General features: G+C 42.6%; 1 protein-coding gene across 1 annotated transcript in view; it reads right to left on the reverse strand.

The window, feature by feature from the left end:
• Positions 1 to 9,654: 9,654 nt before the first annotated feature.
• Positions 9,655 to 19,964, reverse strand: part of LOC125452015 (NSFL1 cofactor p47-like) — a 48,804-nt gene continuing 38,494 nt past the window's right edge. Inside the window, exons 7-9 of the mRNA XM_048529900.1 lie at positions 16,262 to 16,399; positions 13,610 to 13,768; positions 9,655 to 11,856 (exon numbers count right to left, since the gene is read on the reverse strand). Coding sequence (XP_048385857.1) covers positions 11,694 to 11,856; positions 13,610 to 13,768; positions 16,262 to 16,399 — 460 coding nt within the window. The 3' untranslated portion in view covers positions 9,655 to 11,693. The remainder of the gene's footprint in view (positions 11,857 to 13,609; positions 13,769 to 16,261; positions 16,400 to 19,964) is intronic.

Raw genomic sequence — 19,964 nt, forward strand, 5'->3', positions numbered from 1 at the left:
GAGGGGTGACCTTATAGAGGTTCATAAAATGGAGGGGCATGAATAGGGTGAATAGTCATGGTCTTTTTCCCAGGGTAAGGGAGTTCAAAACTAGAGAGCATAGGTTTAAGATGAGAGGGGAAAATCTGAAAAGGGACCTAAGGGGCAACTTTTTCACACAGAGGGTGGTGCGTGTATGGACGAGTTGCTGGTGGAGGCGGTGGAAGCTAGTACAATTACGACATTTAAAACGCATCTGGATGGGTATAGGAATAGGAGGGTTTTAGAGGGATATGAGTCAAATGCTGGCAAATGGAACAAGATTAATTTAGGATATCTGGTCAGCATGGATGAGTTGGACCAAAGTGTCTGATTCCAAGTTGTACAGCTCTATGACTCTATATCTCTCAAGAGAACACAATTTTCCTCATCTTCGTATGAAACAATCAGACCCTTAACCTAAGTTGACAACTGCACATTTTAGGATTGCCAGCAAGGGAACACAACTTCTTTGTATCTAACCTTTAAAGCCCCGACAGGATTCAATGACACACAACTTCAGAGTGTAATGTGTTGATCAACTCTCCCCAGCCTCTCATCATAGACTAACTCTGTCATGCCAGGGTGTCAGCTGTGCCACTCTTGTCTCTGTCACGAGGTCAGTTCTGAGTTCGAGTCCCTAGTTTGCCATGTTATAACACTGACTGCATTTCAAAAGTACGTCATTGCTGTGAAGCTCTTTGAGACATCTAGTGGTTGTTGAAAAGCAAATCTTTCTTTTCTTTCAGAAACCAGTCATGTGAACTTTCACTGAACCATGTCCAGTGCAAACCACATTCTTCTTTAGAAATAGAGACCAAACAGTCCTCTCAGTGTGCCCTCATCCAAGTGCTGTACGATTGCACCTAAACTTCCTTATTCTTGCACTCTAATCCCCTCCCAATAAAGGGCTTGTCATGGTGGCTCAGTGGCTAGTACTGCTGCCTCGCAGCACCAGAGGCCCGAGTTTAATTCCACTCTCAGGAGACTGTGTGGAATTTGTACATTCTTGCTGAACCTGCATATGTTTCCTCTGGGTGATCCAGTTTCCTCCCACAATCCAAAGATGTGCAGGTTACGGTGAATTGGCCTTGCTAAATTGCCTCTAGTGCTCATGGATGTGCAGGCTAGGTGGGTTAGCCATGAGAAATGCAGGGTCATAGGGATGGGGAAAGTCTGGGTGAGACGCTGTTTGGAGCGACGGTATGGACTCAATGGGCCAAATGGCCTGCTTCCATACTGTAGGGATTCAATTTGATTCTATCCTATACTTGAGGAGAGAGAACCATTAAGATGGGACTTGAGGAAATGAAGTAGTTTAGTAGGGAAAAGGCTGAGGGAGCAATCAATGGGTCTCATGGACAAAATGAGATTAGGAAGTACATGAAGGAAGATAGAGAGAGATGATAGAAGGCTCAGAGATAATGAAGGAAAGTTACCTAAGAGCAGGTTTGGCCTAGTGGATTAATTGAAGGGAAGCAGGCAGGAGGTGTAGCCTCGATCATAATAATACAAATGTCCAAGAGATCTTTGCACTTAATGTTGGAGATAATAGGTACAATCTTACTGGACTCTGAGTGATATGGGCTATAGTGAGCTGAGTGGTACTATCAGGTGAGATATTCAGTGAGGTCCATGGCAATGCTGAGATCACGTCATTACGCATTGTCACTTTTCTCAAAGTGGTGTGGTGAGATTCTCACCAGGCAGCATCGAGCTCTCAGTTGACATTTATTATTGTTGGTTAAACACCTTATTAACAGCCCAACTCACCACTGGCGATGATCTTACCAAACCCAGCATATAAACTAACCATTGGGAAACACAACATGGAAACGAGAGCATGTCATTAGTAGGATCAACTCATCACCTGCTCCAAAAGACATCCACATTGGACACTGGACACCAATATTTTGGGCATATTCCATGGACATTAGCCATACACACTGCCTGTGTCAACAGAGATTGACACCCAACATGTACCAGTCTTCACGAACCCTCCTGGTACAACTCTGACTCAGTTACAGGATGCTTGTGCTCCTCGGGCTGCTGTGCTAACATTCATTGTAATGCTGCAGTGAAGATACTGTGTGCTTAGGGACACCACCACCAGCTCAGGGATTGCACCAGACTGTATCTCTAGGATCCTCAGCCACTATCAGAGGGCTCGCTTATTTTGGGCCGAACCCATTGTACACAGCAAACTCGTCTTGCATTGCCTTTTTGCACATTTCGGCCTAGAGAGACAAGGCTCAAATTACTACTGTCCTACAGCCCCATTTAGGGCAGAACAAAACCAATACATTTGCCATCGTTGTCTGCAGGCCTCGGCCCAGTCTGGGGAGATAGTCTTTGCTCTGGGGCTCCCAGACATTACATCAAGTGCAGTCTCCAGGCCCTGCTTGGATCTGTCAGAGTCAGAATTCTCTGATGAAGGATGAGGAGCTAAATGACAGACAGATGCAATCTGCCGCGACTCTTGCTGTACTATTGTGGGTAGTATTGCTCCTGGAATGAGAGAGGTGCTGGTGTTATAGAAGATGAAAGAGGTGGCACAGCTGTTATTGTTGGTGCAGGTGTGGAGGCTTCCTGTGTGGGTGGATAGGCAGCACAAAGCACTTGCAGGGTCAATGGAATTCAGAGTTGGGGCGAGGGACTGCAAGTGATGGAGACAATGCAGTCAATAGTGAGAGTGGTCAAGTATGAGCCTTGGTGGGAGGTGAGAGTAGTAGCAGAGAGAGAGTGAGCGAAAGGTATCAGAGAGAAGATGGTAGTGCTAGTAGAGCGACAAGCATTGACATTCTTCCTACAGTGCTGGGCATTCCTCCAAATGCCTGAGGCTGCTTTAGCCTGAGTGGTAATCGTGGGCTGAGCTGGCATGGTCTGGTGCTGTGGCCTGTCTAGGGGGTGTGGGAAGTCCCACCTGTGCATCGTTTGGTCCAGCAGGAACTCTAGGACCATGTTCACAAGGCAGAATACTTGCTGAATCCCTCTGTATGCCTGGTCTGGGCAAATGTTGGGAACTGTAAAGAGCATCTCCAAACTCCTAATCCTTGTCCAGGTGCACAATGACCTTTAATATATGGTGCCAATGTCAGGAATACCAGTCAATTCCAGGATTTCAGGTGGGTGGTGAGTTACTCTGCGGATGACACATGGTAAGATCGGTGGAAGATAGATGTGACTGTCATCACAATGGCTCAATGCCAGTTAATGCAGCGAGTTTGATGAGATATGGTGAGAAATCCGATTTGGACCCACAGCGAGAATCACTTCACTAAACTCATCGTGACTCACACTGAGCCAAAATCAGATGCAGTCTAAGGGTGGAGGAGGCAGAGATAAGGAATTTTAAAGGGTGGATTCCAGTGAAGAAAATAAGCCAAATTTGAGAGAAAAACCCTGAAAGCAAACTACAGGTAGGATTGGGAGATGGGAGAGTGGTGGTTTAAAAAAGCTGCTAAAAATGTACCTGCTGTTTGAGCTGGTGTTCCTTAACAGCTTATAATACAGCAAAAATGGAAATTGGGAGACAATGAGTCAAGGCCACAGTTCATGGATCAATATAGAGGTGCCATATCGAGGAATTCTGGGTGTGCCAACTGCATTGAGGCCCTTGAATATGTACCAACTGGTCAATTGCTGATTAATCTGCTGTTAAGGAGAATGTTGTATGTTTAAAATACTCACACAACTAAAGGACAGCCTCAAAGGTAGAAATCATTAATGATGCATTAAATACAGAGTGCATCCGAACTGTGCTAAAACTAAATGAACATCAAGCTGGTGATACTCTGATTAAGTAATTTGAGCTTTGGCAGAAATGTGGCAAAATCCTTCAGCTACTGTATTTATGATAATTTTGATTGTGAGATTTTGACTTGGGCTTTTCAAGATGCTCTTAAATAATGCATTGTTAGATGAAGCATTCAAGTCTTTCAATCAATCTTTGATGCTATGACAACTTCTGATGCTTGCTGTGTATATATAGTGCTCCTTCGCAAAGACCAATGGATTCCGGGCTTTTACATCACCTTCAGGTAGGGCTGGCCCAGGCCAGGGTCAAGGACAATAGGGAGGACAATAAGAGAATGATCATTACTCAGGTGCTACCACGGCTTGCATTGTAGACCATTGCAAAACATCCCTTATGTTCTGACTTCGCATTCAGATATTTTAACGTTAACAACTTTTAGTGGTGAGTCTGTTTAAGGATTGCTCATTAGGCCCAGTATCTGTGAGTCCACAAAGTAAAAAACATAATTTGGTTACAGGGATATGAAACAGCAAATGCTAATGCCCTGTTTTAGAACATAGAACATAGAACAGTACAGCACAGAACAGGCCCTTCAGCCCACAATGTTGTGCCGACCATTGATCCTCATGTATGCACCCTCAAATTTCTGTGACCATATACATGTCCAGCAGTCTCTTAAATGACCCCAATGACCTTGCTTCCACAACTGCTGCTGGCAACGCATTCCATGCTCCCACAACTCTCTGCGTAAAGAACCTGCCTCTGACATCCCCTCTATACTTTCCTCCAAACAGCTTAAAACTATGACCCCTCGTGCTAGCCATTTCTGCCCTGGGAAATAGTCTCTGGCTATCAACTCTATCTATGCCTCTCATTATCTTGTATACCTCAATTAGGTCCCCTCTCCTCCTCCTTTTCTCCAATGAAAAGAGACCGAGCTCAGTCAACCTCTCTTCATAAGATAAGCCCTCCAGTCCAGGCAGCATCCTGGTAAACCTCCTCTGAACCCTCTCCAAAGCATCCACATCTTTCCTATAATAGGGCGCCCAGAACTGGACGCAGTATTCCAAGTTTTAGGCACTCTATCCGAGGTGATCAATGCTTGTTTATGTCAATGTATCAAAAGAATGGAAGGTGTACAGACCACTCAATATATGAAGACATCGTTCAACATTTTGAACACTTTGATGCTACATTTGTTTTGAAACAGACCAAATTTCTAGGTTACAGTGTAATATGTGCGATGATATTTTATGACACCACACTGTTTTACCCAAGAGAACCAAAGTAAGAATGCTAATTACTTCAGAAGCACAAAGTATTTTAAGAAAAACTGCTAACAAAGCACTGGTAAGTTAAATCAAGAGAATGATAAAATATGAAAGGATTCATTTTCACTCATGATTCTCTCCCCTCCCATAATTGCGTAAGTGGTAAGGGGAGGGAAGACTGGAGGTAAATGGTCATATTGGAAATTTCCTTAAGAACCCTTATGAACAGTACATAAAATTGGCTCAGATTGACTATGAAACAGCACTCACGGCTGTCATATTTAGGTGCTGGGGATTTGAGGTGAGGGGGATACTGAGGCTTGGTTGGAAAGATGGTGGGACTGATCTGGTCAGGGCGGTGGGAGGGTGGAGGGGATGGGGAGGCAGGGGTAGTTTTCAGTTGTGGTGAGTTGGATCATCAAGTAATCATGTTGGGTTAGCAGGTTGGATTGGGGCTGTGGGGAGCAATCATTGGGCAGATCTCCTGGCATCAGACTAGGATTTTTCTAAAATTTCCCAGATGACTCTCCAGATGAATTCATCAGAACTGTCTAAAGTTTTCAAGTCCACTTCAGAACTGGAGTGAATTTATCAGGAAGTTCAGGGAGCAAGAGAACTGCCCATCTTGAATACAAACATCCTGGACTGAGTTCTGATTCACATGTTGTCTTACATCCAATCCCCAATGATCCAAAACTAGAACATTTGGATATTGTACAATCACTGCTACCCTCCTCAACATGTACCTTAAACCAAAGGATTGACTACTTGGGAGCCAGTTATAGAATCATAGACTCCTACAGCTTGGAGGCAGGCTCTTCTGCCCAAACTGGTCCATGCCAGCCAAAATGTCCATCCATGCTAACCACATTTTCCTGCACTTGGTCTTTCACTTTCTAAACTTTTCCTATCTATGTATTTGTCCAAGTGCCTTTTAAATGTTATTGATATACCCACCTCAACTACTTCCACTGGCAACTCATTCCATATGCGTCCCACCCTCTGTATAAGTTATCCCTCGGGTTCCCATGTATCGTTTTCCCTCTCACCTTAAACTGATACTCTCCAGTCTTCAATTTCCCAACCCTGGGAAAATGACTGACAGCATTCACCCTATCCATGCCTTTCAAGATCTTATACACTTCCATCAGATCCTTTCTCAGTCTACTATGCTCTAAGGAAAAACATCCCAGCTGTCTAGCCTCACCCTGTACCTCAATCCCTTGAGTCCTGGCAAGGGACTTGCAAATTTCTTTTGCACTCTTTCCAGTTTATTAACATCCTTCCTACAGCAAGGTGATCAAAACTGAACACAATATTCCAAGTGCAGCCTCACCGACATCTGTACAACTGCAACATAACTTCCCAACTTCTGCACTCAATGCCCTGACTAATGACGGCCAGTGTGTCAAAAGTCTTCTTCACTGTCCTGTCTAACTGTGGTTCCACACATATATATCCACTTTGGCCCTTGAGCGGTCCTATTAGTTATACTTTTTCCTTCAATATACTTAAAGAAACTCTTTGGATTCAACTTAATCTTCTCAACCAAAGCTATCTCATGCCCTGATTTCCTTCTTCAGTAAACTCCTGCATCCCCTATGTACCTCCAGGGATTCCCTTGATCCCAGCTGCCTGTTCCTGAGCCATGCCATTTCCTTTTCTCTGGTGCAAGCCTCAATATCTCTGGTTACCCAGGGTTCCCTACTTCTGCCAACCTTGCCCTTCATCCTCACAGGAACATATAGACCTTGACCTCTAGCTATCACACTTTTAAAGGCCTCCCACTTGCCAGAGGCCCTTTCGCCTGCAAACAAAGTATCCAATCAACCTCTGCAAGTTCCTAATTTCATCAAAATTCACCTTGCTCCAATTCAGAACCTGAACTTTCAAGGAAGGTTCATCCTTCAAGGAATATCACAACTTTGTGGGGCAGATATGGGGAAACAAAGGCAGCGAAACTAACCACCAATGTGGAAACGTTGTCATCAAATTTGGTGGAAAAGTTCAGCAGGTCTGGCAGCATCTGCGGAGAAGAAAACAGAGTTAATGTTTCGGGTCCAGTGACCCTTCTGCAGAAAGGTCACTGGGCCCAAAACGTTAACTCTGTTTTCTCCTCCACAGATGCTGCTAGACCTGTTGAGCTTTTCCAGCAACTTTATTTTTGTTCCTGATTTACACCATCCGTAGTTCTTTTGGTTTTTGTCATCAAATTTGGACCTGGTAGGGTACAAAATCTTCTCTTATCCATCAATTCAAATATAGGGGGTTAACTTTGACAATTGTTTTGCATTCAAGCATTGCTCTGCATCTAGTCAGACAGGTGTACAGCACAGCCACAGATACTTTGGTCCAACTCATTCATGCTGCCCAGATATCTGAAATTAATCTAGTCCCATTTGCCAGCATTTTGCCCATATCCTTCTGAACTCTTCCTATTCATATACCCATCCAGGTGCCTTTTAAATACTGCTTTTGTATCCACCTCCACCACTTCCTCTGGTTGCTCATTCCATAGAGACATCATCCTCTACGTGAAAACATTGGCTTTTACATCCATTTTAAATCTTTCCCCTCACCTTAAACCTATGCACTCTAGTTTTGGACTCCCCTACCCTGGTAAGACGACATTGTCTGTTCACCCAATCCATGCCCTTCACGATTTTACACCTGTCTCTGACACTTAAGTGAAAATGGCCCCAGCCAGTTCAGCCTTTCCCTATTTCTCAAACTCTCCAACCACAGCAACATCCTTGTAAATCTTTTCCAGACCTTTCAAGTTTCACAACATCTTTCCTGCACAGGGAGACTAGCACTGTACACAGTATTCCAAAAGTGGTCTAAACTATGACCCATACACCAATCAGCATGACATCCTAACTCCTACATCAATGCACTGGCCAACAAAGGCGAGCATAACTAACGTCTTCCTCACTACCCTATCTACCTGCAACTCAAATTTCAAGAAACTATGAACTTGTGCTCCAACATATCTTTGCTTGGCAACATTCTCCAAGACCTTACCATTACATATATACGTAGTGCCCAGATTTGCCTCACCAACATGCAACACTTTACATCTATCTTTTATAAGTCTGAAACAAGTTAGTTTAGCAGCTATGGTTTAATTATCACTCATAATGAATCTGTCTTGGATTAAAAATTAAATAGCCAAAATTTTAAAAATGAAACTTTTAATCAAGGGCAAGCTGTTTCATGTTTATTCCATAGGTAATGCACCAAATGTTCCCTTCCCACACATAATTCCCCCCACCACCCTTGTCTGACTTCTGCAGGGGCTATTCTCTCCGGGACACCCTGATCCACACTTCTTTCAACCCCAAAAAACCCCATAGCCGCACAGCACCTTCCCCTGTAACCGGCAAAGATGCAACACCTGCCCATTTACCTCCTCCCTCCCCAGTGTTCAACGGCCCAAACATACCTTCTAGACCTGTACCCCAGAATCTAATCTACTGCATTCACTGCTCACAATGTGGTCTCCTCTATATTGGGGAAATGAAGCATAGACTAGGGGATTGCTTCACAGAACATCTATGTTCTGCTTACAAAAGAACCCTGAACTATCCGTTGCTTGCTACTTCAATGCATCACCCTGTTCCCTGACCAAAATCTCTGTCTCTGGCTTGTGGCAGTATCCTAGTGAAGCTCAATGCAAGCTAGAAGAACAACTCCTCATTTTCCACTTGGGGACCGTGCAGTCCTCTGGACTCAATGTCAAGTTCAATAATTTTAAGGCCGAAACTCTCGTGTCCCAGCGCCCTACCCCACACTAGGCCTTATTACCACTCAGCCTGCCACTACACGCTACCTATTATTAGTCACTAACAGAACCCATTAACTACTCACCCACCCAGCCTGATCATTATCAACCCTTTATTTGCCCAATGGCTCGGCTCTCTCTTTAGGTTCTATCCTATCGTTTACTCTCTACCCCATACCCCTCCCTTTTTCTTGCATATAAACTGACATTTTCCCAGCCACCAACAGTTCTGAGGAACCTGCAACATGAACTCTGTCTTTTCCTTCACAGATGCTGCCAGACCTGCTGAGCTTTTCCAGCAACTTTGTTTTTGTTCCTGAACTTAGTAGGACTATATACAGGCCTCTATTGATAGCATTTGTAATCAGCACTCTGATACATACCAGAGCTGCTCAAGAATGGTGTTTAGCCTTCCACCTGCATTGGTGCTTACATTTCATACTGATTCACTGTAGGAATGAGATTGAAGCTGGAATCAAAACATGGCAAAGGATTTATGGGTGCAAAACTATATCCTACCACTCAGTGGCAGTGCAATATTATGCTACATGTTGAAGTTATAGTGAAATTGTCTATTATGAAATATGAAGGATTGGGGTTGTAGACAGAATGCGAGTGCATTTGGTGTGATGCACAGTTTCAATCTGATCTGAACTATTTCTTTTTATAAAAGTCTATGACTCAAAACACACAAATTCTAATCAATTCACTATAAATTTTAGCATGCAAAAATTCAGCAGTATGCAGCTGTCATATATGAAAATACGATGAACTTGACTTCTAGCAAGTAAAGAAATAAGTCACTGTTCAAAGTGTCTGTTTGCAGGAAAGTATTTAATTGTTGTGCAAAGGAACACTCCAAAAGGTTAGTAAAATAACTGTTCAGTTAAAACTAATTTGATTCAGAGTTGCAATATCGTCTTCAAAAAACTCGTGAAAATTAATGTAAACTGACAAGTGTTACAATTGCTAATACATTTGATATTCATCGCAAGTTCCATTTTAACAAAAAAATGCAGACTTCTTTTAACAAAAGTTTGATGTGTTTAAGTGAAGGCTTGAGTTTCATTATCTATTGATAGTGTTGTACAGCTACATTTGCAATTCCTACTAAGAACTTAAAGGAAGGATTCGTATGAAAATAAAAGATTTGATAAAAAGTCAGTCTGTTATCTACAGTGTTTCAGCTATGTACAGTAGCCAAGTGTAAAGTTTTTCCATACTTTTTGTTTTAGTGATAACTCACCCATTTGAAAAATTACCAAGCAAGGACAAGACACGACACACATTTACCAACTATAAAGACCTTGTTTTTTTTAAATATTTGCCCATGGAATGTGATTGCTGACTAGGTCAGTGTTTATTGCACATTCCCAATTGCCCTCAAAAAGGTGGCAGTCAGGGCCATCCTTGATATACTTGTAAAACCTATACTATCCACATACCCAACCAGTACCATGAGATTAAGACCAGGCTAGTCAATCAATTCTGAATAATATTAATTTTCTTGCATTTTAAATTTGCACTCGAAATGATGGCAAAAATTCACTTTGCTTTTAAAGAAATTGCTACAGGAAACGTGGAAGAAAGGCACAAAATAGTTGCTTAAAAGATTTTTCTGACAGTGTTTAGAAGTAGATGTTTGTAAAAATAAACCAGCAAGCTGTCCTGAGGCGACATCAATCTGAGGCAAAGACATATTCGAGATCAAAAGGGCAACTCTTCTTGGCAGCAGTACAATGGAGCACATTATTTATCAGTGACAGCCATTTTTATCGAATGGGCTCTGGGTTTAATTACGGTTTTGAACACCAAATGATTCTTGGCAGCCAATAATTTTATGTTACGTTGTCAATGGGTATTTTTCCCCCCTTTCTTCGATATGTCTAAATTAGGTATTTAGCAGGGTTCAGAACTACCGTTTTTATTTCTAAATTTGTCACAATCATTGCACAGCCAGCAATAAAACAATAGAAAATAATTAATTAACAAACGGAATACTAACAATTATATCCTACTACAGACACATAACTCAAACTTAGCCAAACAGGCTGTTCCAAATTTTTGAAAAACAAAAGGCACTCCAATGTATTGAGCCATCACTGAATTTCAAAGTAAACTTTTAACTGGTTCTAGAAGCAATGAAACATGGAGCATTGTTGCTGCAGTCAATTCAAAGAACCTATCAATTGAAGACATTCCTGACATGGCTAGAAATATTCATCTCAGATACAGCTGCAAGTGGCAACTAATTAATGCAACATTCACTATAATATATAATTTTATGCCATACATGTTAACAGTGTTTTATTCCACAATTGAGATTACCAACAGTACACAAATTTTGATCACTTCTTACAGATCCCATAAAACAGCAACAATATTATACTCAATATTGTCATATCATGCATAAATATGTCTGTATTAACTAGTGCACTTTTAATCTCCAGATGCACAATCTAAAATAGCTTTTTTTGAAAATTCAAGTAATCTAGCTCAAATACAGTAGTAGTTGTTGAAACAAAGTTTCAAGTTTGTAAGTTATCTGAAGGGTCCAGTTATTTTTGTAGAATGTTTCCAGTTACTAATATGACACAGAATTTCCCATTTAAGAATGAGCAGACATGTACATATTAAATGTTTGCCTTTACTGTACAGACAAGTGTTCTGATAAGCCCTTCATAAGAAAGTGAGGATAGCCTCCTGCTGCAGGTCCACAATCCCTCTATACCTCCGTTCTGTGCAAAATTAGTTTGAGGTGAGCATCATGGCAATTTTACCATATGATACACATCATTCAAATTCAGTATACTGAAAAATTTGTAAAGCTTGTTCTATCCTGTACAGTCCCACAAAGGTGAAATTACTTCATGCGCTGAACAATCACTGCATTAAGTAGCCTGGCCTCTAGCAGAGTTTGCTCTTCATCTGTCAGCTCTTTATTTGGGAAAGTGGTCATCAATACAAAGGAGGAAGTAGCATAAGTAGGGCGGTGTTGAATGATAAATTGGCGAATGTCACTAATTCTGTAATTAGAAAAATATTAATGCACACTTGAGAAACATTATTAAGGTTCAGAAGCTCTCAAAAGAATTGAAGAAAACAAATACCTTAGACTTCAAACATATTCTAGATCATCCATTAGAAATATGTTTGACATTGGGGTGAAAGCAATAGGTGCAAGCACTCTGAACAGTCTTTATTTCCCTCTTGGATAGTGATCTGAATTGTAATCCCTGCCAGATTTTAGGGTCCTAACCAAAATACATATTGGCAATCCTAACAGAATTAAAAACACACAGGCAAACAGAACAAACATAAAAACACAGAAGGCAGCAGGAACAGGCCATCTGACCCCTTGTTTATTATGGGTCATTTAAAAAAATGGACTTCAGAAGCAGTGTGTGAGGGAAACATACCAGGGCCTATTTGTAAAAAATAGCAAATGAATTTTCAAAAAGCACCTTACAGACTAAGGATAAGGGGTAAGACATTCAGGACTGAGATGAGGATGAAGATGAATTTTTTCACTCAGAGATGTGAACCTGTGGAATTCTCTCCCACAGGAGACTGTTAATTTGATATATTCAAGATGGAGCTGGGTGTGGCCCTTGCAGCTAAAGGGATCAAGGGGTATGGAGAGAGTGTGGGAATGGGATACTGAGATTGCATTATCAGCCATGATCGTATTGAATTGTGGTGCAGACTCGAAAGGCTGAATGGTCCACTCCTGCACCTGTTTTCTATTTTTCTATGTTCACTTATTGACAGTAGTTGCGGTGGTAGTGGGGCAGTGGGATTTAAGTTACCTCTCTCAGAAGACATGTGGTTTGAGAAGTCAGCATCTTCTTCCCTTTATTTGTGAATGTGTGTGTTCTGGCAGTGTCTTCCATTTATGATATTTAAGCTTGTTCTTTCCAATTAAATACTTTTGCACCTCAGGTTCTGCAGTTCCCTATATGAGCTGCTATATCAACCTTTCACCTCTTTGCTTGAGATTATACTTTGTGACTACATTTTTCAATTGTCAGTAGTCAGCAAGGTCACCTGGTTCCTGCCTTAGGCTTAGAAATGAACTTTGGCTGGAAATGTGTGCTAAAACATTGCCTGAAGTTATGCTGTCATCCTCACTCAATTCTATTAGCCAACAAATCTAATGCTTTCTCTCTTATCCAGAATAAGATGTTGCCTGATCCTTTTCCCTTCACAAGTGTCATTTTGAAAGTTACTGAATTCTAGTGTGCAATTTCATTTAAACTTCTCAAGTGTTGCTACAACTCAATACATTATGGCTTGTAGCTACACATAGCTTGCTGTGGCAGCAGCTATTTCAAATTATCATAATTCTCCCAGGTTCTTTTCTCTATACAGCAGAAATGTGGATTGATTTTCCTCAATTTTATTCAACATTTAATACATTGAAAGTAGTTGAATCTTACTCACAGACACCTCGTTCAACCATGTTAAATCGTCTGATTCCGAAGAGTTTGGAAGAAATCACACTTTTAGACACAAGACGCTGGAGGCTACTGTGTTTATTTTTTATACTTCCCCATATGCATGTAAGCTGCTATATTGTAACTCTGCAAATGAGTGCCAGGGAGCAAAGGTGCACCCTAGATGCATACCCACAAGATTATTAACTCTCAATTCTTAGTTCCTAGCTACCACTAATTACAGATTGGGTGTCATACCAACAGAATTCTTGCAAATGCAGGTGAACACATAACAAGGGGTACTGTGGTAACATCACAAAGAGTGAATTGTGCAAAGTCTTACCGATGAGTTTGGTTGAATTTCTGCACCAAACGGCTTCCATCTGCTAGACGAACCTGAATGTTGGTAGTTGGCTCAGAGTCATTTATATCCACAATATTAACAAAATATTTGAACTCTTCCTCAGGAGAAGATGGCGTGCTTACGATGGTTGGAGTCGGGCTATACAAAGGGATAAAAACAAAATGTTTATGACTTTCAAAATTTTACTGGCATAGTTACCACGATGAAAAGAGGGCATGAAACAGTTTATAATCCATTTAAAGCACTTCAAATATTGAAATTATTATCTGAACACTGTCAATTCTGAGGTCTAGGTCAATCTTACTTCAAACTGGTGATCCACTGACCACCTTAAACATCACTGCTCTCCACACTGTATAGTACACCAGTACAGTATCAAAAAGAAACACTGACATATCACCAACATTTCCCTGGTAGTACCTCCCAAATCCGTAACCTTTAATATTCAGAAGGACAAGGGTGGCAGGCACACTACCATCAGCACCCGCAAATCTTACTGACTTGGAAATCTCTTGCCAATATCCGGAACTCCATTTATCCAACAGCAATATGGACTGTGGCAGCACAGTATCTGCACTACACAGAAGGAAGCACTCTCTCGATGATAATTAGGAATGGGAAATAAGTGTTGGCCTTGCTAGCAATGCCCACATTCCATGTCTGAAAGAATAAGGGTCTCCTAATGTGAGAATGGATAATGTTCACACAACATGTTAGAAGCTAAATCAAACAAGTAAGACATTCTATTTGGTAAGTTCACCTTTCCATGTAAGGATTGAAATATTAGAAACTGTGCACCATACCCAAAGGACAACAGAGGGGTGGCTACTGGATTGAAGCTCGGAGAAGGCAAGGTAAAAAACACAGACATAATTATTCCAAAAAAAACAAGCTTTATAATATCAGAGATAATGGGAACTGCAGATGCTGGCGAATTCCAAGATAATAAAATGTGAGGCTGGATGAACACAGCAGGCCAAGCAGCATCTCAGGAGCACAAAAGCTGACGTTTCGGGCCTAGACCCTTCATCAGAGAGGGGGGTGGGGAGAGGGAACTGGAATAAATAGGGAGAGAGGGGGAGGCGGACCGAAGATGGAGAGTAAAGAAGATAGGTGGAGAGAGTGTAGGTGGGGAGGTAGGGAGGGAATAGGTCGGTCCAGGGAAGACGGACAGGTCAAGGAGGTGGGATGAGGTTAGTAGGTAGCTGGGGGTGCGGCTTGGGGTGGGAGGAAGGGATGGGTGAGAGGAAGAACCGGTTAGGGAGGCAGAGACAGGTTGGACTGGTTTTGGGATGCAGTGGGTGGGGGGGAAGAGCTGGGCTGGTTGTGTGGTGCAGTGGGGGGAGGGGACGAACTGGGCTGGTTTAGGGATGCAGTAGGGGAAGGGGAGATTTTGAAACTGGTGAAGTCCACATTGATACCATATGGCTGCAGGGTTCCCAGGCGGAATATGAGTTGCTGTTCCTGCAACCTTCGGGTGGCATCATTGTGGCACTGCAGGAGGCCCATGATGGACATGTCATCTAGAGAATGGGAGGGGGAGTGGAAACAGGCCCCAAGATGACATTCCACATCAAGCAGAGGTTCACCTGCACATCTGCCAATGTGGTATACTGCATCCACTGTACCCGGTGCGGCTTCCTCTACATTGGGGAAACCAAGCGGAGGCTTGGGGACCGCTTTGCAGAACACCTCCGCTCAGTTCGCAACAAACAACTGCACCTCCCAGTCGCAAACCATTTCCACTCCCCCTCCCATTCTCTAGATGACATGTCCATCATGGGCCTCCTGCACTGCCACAATGATGCCACCCGAAGGTTGCAGGAACAGCAACTCATATTCCGCCTGGGAACCCTGCAGCCTAATGGTATCAATGTGGACTTCACCAGTTTCAAAATCTCCCCTTCCCCTACTGCATCCCTAAACCAGCCCAGTTCGTCCCCTCCCCCCACTGCACCACACAACCAGCCCAGCTCTTCCCCCCCACCCACTGCATCCCAAAACCAGTCCAACCTGTCTCTGCCTCCCTAACCGGTTCTTCCTCTCACCCATCCCTTCCTCCCACCCCAAGCCGCACCCCCAGCTACCTACTAACCTCATCCCACCTCCTTGACCTGTCCGTCTTCCCTGGACCGACCTATTCCCTCCCTACCTCCCCACCTACACTCTCTCCACCTATCTTCTTTACTCTCCATCTTCGGTCCGCCTCCCCCTCTCTCCCTATTTATTCCAGTTCCCTCTCCCCATCCCCCTCTCTGATGAAGGGTCTAGGCCCGAAACGTCAGCTTTTGTGCTCCTGAGATGCTGCTTGGCCTGCTGTGTTCATCCAGCCTCACATTTTATTAAGCTTTATAATATACTAGCCAGTAAGTCAATCGAGGCTGAATGCGTCAGTAATGATGTAATGTTGTTCTTTAACCAAAATGATCTTCTGATCTTAAGAAAAAAAAATTGAAGCCTTTAATTTAAATGTCTACTGTGTATACCTTTACAAAGACTAATTTAAAGAAGGTCGTAAGCATCTTTAAATCCAGAAAGCATTTTAAGATTTATTTATTTAAGATTTGAGGACATATCCAAATTGCAAACCTGTGACATGGACCAATATTCTACTTAATACTCATCCCTTACCTTCCTAATTTCTGTCCATCTCCAGAAAATGCCTTGAACTTCAGTTTGTGTTTCAAATATTCTTCACTTCTGTGATCCTCCATATCCAAACTTACTTGATTGCCATGAACCAATTTTTGGAGCTCAATAGGAATCTCCCTGTTTGCAAGAATGCATAAGGAAACACAACATCATTGAAATGTCATTAAAGCAACAGGTTTAGAGTGAGCGAATCTATGCGAGCAATGAAAAGGGAAAGTTAGAATGAACAGTTGAGGAAGAAACACGACGAGCAAAAATGGAAGGTGTTGAGTTCAAAGGTAGGGTAGTAGTATTGTGGTGACAAGGTGTGGAGCTGCTGGTGTTGGACTGAGGTGGACGAAGTCAAAAATCACACAACACCAGGTTATAGTCCAACAGGTTTATTTGAAAACACAAGGTTTCAGAGCCTTGCTGCTTCTTCAGGTATTAGTGAGAGAGGTGGCATCAGACACACAATTTTTAAGTAAAAGGTCAAAGGGTCAGAGAACTGATGCAAATGTATCGAACAAGCCTATGATGCCCGATAAATCTTTAATCAGTTAGCAAGGAGATGCAGGTTTCGATGAATTAATGTGCAAATCCCAGAATTTCTTTCAGGTCACTGCCCTGAGATAACTAAACATTTTATCTGTATACCAGAGTGGGCATCTCAGGTCAAACAATGCATTTTCGGTGAGAGCCCTTGTTTAGAATCCGTCTGTTTTTTTAACTTGGACTCGGACTGGTTTTACTTCCAAAGTAAGAATTTATAAAATGTCACATTGACTGTCGACAAATTGTGCACTTTTTGAACAAAATAGAATGCATCTGCAATTACAAATCTGCAAGTGCAAATTCAATCCATAAATTTGCGTGTGCATGTTTATGAGGGGACGAGAGTGAGAGTTAGTGAGACAGAGTGTGTGTGTGTGCGCGCGCGTGTGTGTTAGAGAGAGAGAGTGAGAGACAGGGTGCGAGTGTGCGCGCTTGAGAGAGTGTTTGTGTGCGCGTGAGTGAGGGAGTCAGTGTAATTATTAGAAGGCACATGTGTGTATGCTTGAGAAAGTGAGTTTGTGTGAGAGAGTGTATGTATATGGGTGTCAATAAGAGTGTATAGTGCGGTCAGGTCACTTATTATGCAACATGAACCCAAGTTCCTGGCTGAGGAGCAAGTTCCCTCATGGGTACCGAACTTGTCTATCAGTCTCTGCTCAGCAATTCTATGTTGTTGTATATCCCTAAGTCCACTTTGGAGGATGTTTACCCAAGGATCTGAGGCCAAATGTTCTTGACCACTAAAGTGTTCTCCCATTGGGAGGGAACATTCCTGTCTGGCAATTGTTGCATGATGTTCATTCATCCATTGTTGTAGCATCTGCATGGTTTCACCAATGTACCATGCCTCATAGGCCTGCAGCGTATGAGAGAAACAACTTTGGCCGAATCATATGAGTATCTGCCATGCATGTGGTGGGTGGTGTTCCCATGTGTGATGGTAGTGTCCATGTTGATGATCTGGTATGTCTTGCAGAGGTTGCCATGACAGGGTTGTAACTGTTGTGGTCAATGCTGTCCTGAGGGCTGGGTAGTTTGCTACGAACAATGGTCTGTTTAAAGTTTGGCAGTTGTTTGAAGGAAAGAAGTGGAGGTGTGGGGAAGATCTTGGTGAAGTGGTCATTGTTACCGATAATGTGTTGAAGGCTGCGAAGAACATGGTGCAGTTTCTCCACTCTGGGGAAGTACTGGACGATGAAGGGTGCCTTATTGGTTGTATCCCATGTCTGTCTTCTGAGGAGGTCACTGCGGTTTTTCGCTGTGGCACGTTGGCAATCGATGAGTTTAGCAACGTATCTCATTCTTATGAGGGCATCCTTCAATGCATTCAGGTGTCTGTTGCGTTCCTCTTCATCTGAACAGATCCTGTATATGCATAGGACTTGTCTGTAGGGGATGGCTTTTTTAGTGTGTTTAGGCTGGAAGCTAGAGAAGTGCAGCATCGTGAGGTTATCCGTAGGCTTCTAACAGAGGGGGGTATTGAGGTGTCCGTCTTTGATGGAGATACATGTGTCCAAGAATGAGACTGATTCTGAAGAGCAGTCCATGGTAAGTCTGATGGTGGAATAGATCTTGTTGCTATCACAATGTAGCTGTTTCAGTGATTCCTCGACATGAGTCCAAAGGAAGAAAATGTCATCAATGTATCTGGTATATAGTGTTGGTCAGAGATCCTGTGCAGCAAAGAAGTCTTGTTTGGACCTGTGCATGAAAATGTTGGCACATTGGGGAGAAAATGTGGTTCCCACGGCCGTTCCGTGTGTCTGGATGAAGATCTGGTTGTCGAACGAGATGATGTTGTGGTTGAGGATGAAGTGGATGAGTTGTAGCATGGCGTCTGGAAATCGGCAGCTGTTAGTATTGAGTACTGAGGCTGTTGCAGTGATGTCATCGCCATGGGAGATAGTGGTGTAGAGTGCCGAAATGTCCATTGTGACGAGAATGTTCCTGGTTTGATTGGCCCGTGGATGGTCAGATTCCATAAGAAATCTGAGGTGTTGTGACAGAAGCTGGGGATTCCCTGTATAATGGGTTTCAAGATCCCTCAACATAGCCAGAGAGGGTCTCACACAGGGTCCCACTGCCTGATACGATGGGACGCCCGGGTATGTTGGCTTTGTGTATCTTCAGAAGGCAGAAGTCCCCTACGCGAGAAGTATGCAGCATGAGAGTATGTAGGGTAGTCTGAAGGACTGTCTGTTGAGTTCATGAGTGTGTTCTTTGGTCAGATTGGCAGCAAGTAGTCTATGGGGTTCTTAGTTGTTCAGTTGTCGGTATACTTCCATGCAGTAGTCCGTTCTATTCTGTACAATGATGGCTCCTCCTTCATTTGCTGGTTTCATTACAATGTTGTGATTTGTCTTGAGAGCCTGGGTGGAGTTGCATTGTACTTGGGTGATGTTTTGTGCTAACTTATAAGTGTGGCTAATGAATCTGGTGTTCACGCATACCCTGATGGCTTCAGCATAAATGTCAAGTCTAGGGTTACGGCCCTCCATAGGGGTCCAATTTGACTCCTCCTTTCGCATACACACTCTGTCTGTCTGTCTCCCTCTCTCCCCTAAACACACATACACACACCTCTCTCTCTCTCACATGCACGCACATACACACATATTAAAATAAATTTGCGTTTGTGTATTTGTAATTGCAGGTACATTCGATTTTGTTGAAAACGCACACAGTTTGTAGATAGTCAAACCTAAAATGCATTGTCTAACCTGAGATGTCATCTCTGGTATACTGACAAATTAGCTCAGGGCAGTGACTGAAAGAAATTCTGGGATTTGTATATTAACCAATTGAAGCCTGCATTTCCTTTCTAACTGATTAAAGATTTATCAGCCATGTTAGCTTTGTTCTATACATTTGCATCTGTTCTATGACTCTTTGATCTTTTGCTTATAAATGCAGTGTCTGATGCTACCTTTCTCACTAACCCCTATAGAAGGAATAAGAGTGCAAAAGCTCGTTTTCAAATAAACCTGTTGGACTATAAACTGGTGCTGTGAGATTTTTGAAGATGGCAAGGAGAAGAATCAGAAACGATGGATGAAAGGGACAGATATTTGGAAAAGTACGAAGTAGGAAGATTGAAATTAAAATAGCCATGAGAAAAATAACTTGTACAAGAGAGGCAAATGGCATG

Source organism: Stegostoma tigrinum, chromosome 5 (assembly GCF_030684315.1).
Source record: "Stegostoma tigrinum isolate sSteTig4 chromosome 5, sSteTig4.hap1, whole genome shotgun sequence".
Classification (NCBI taxonomy): Eukaryota; Metazoa; Chordata; class Chondrichthyes; order Orectolobiformes; family Stegostomatidae; genus Stegostoma; species Stegostoma tigrinum.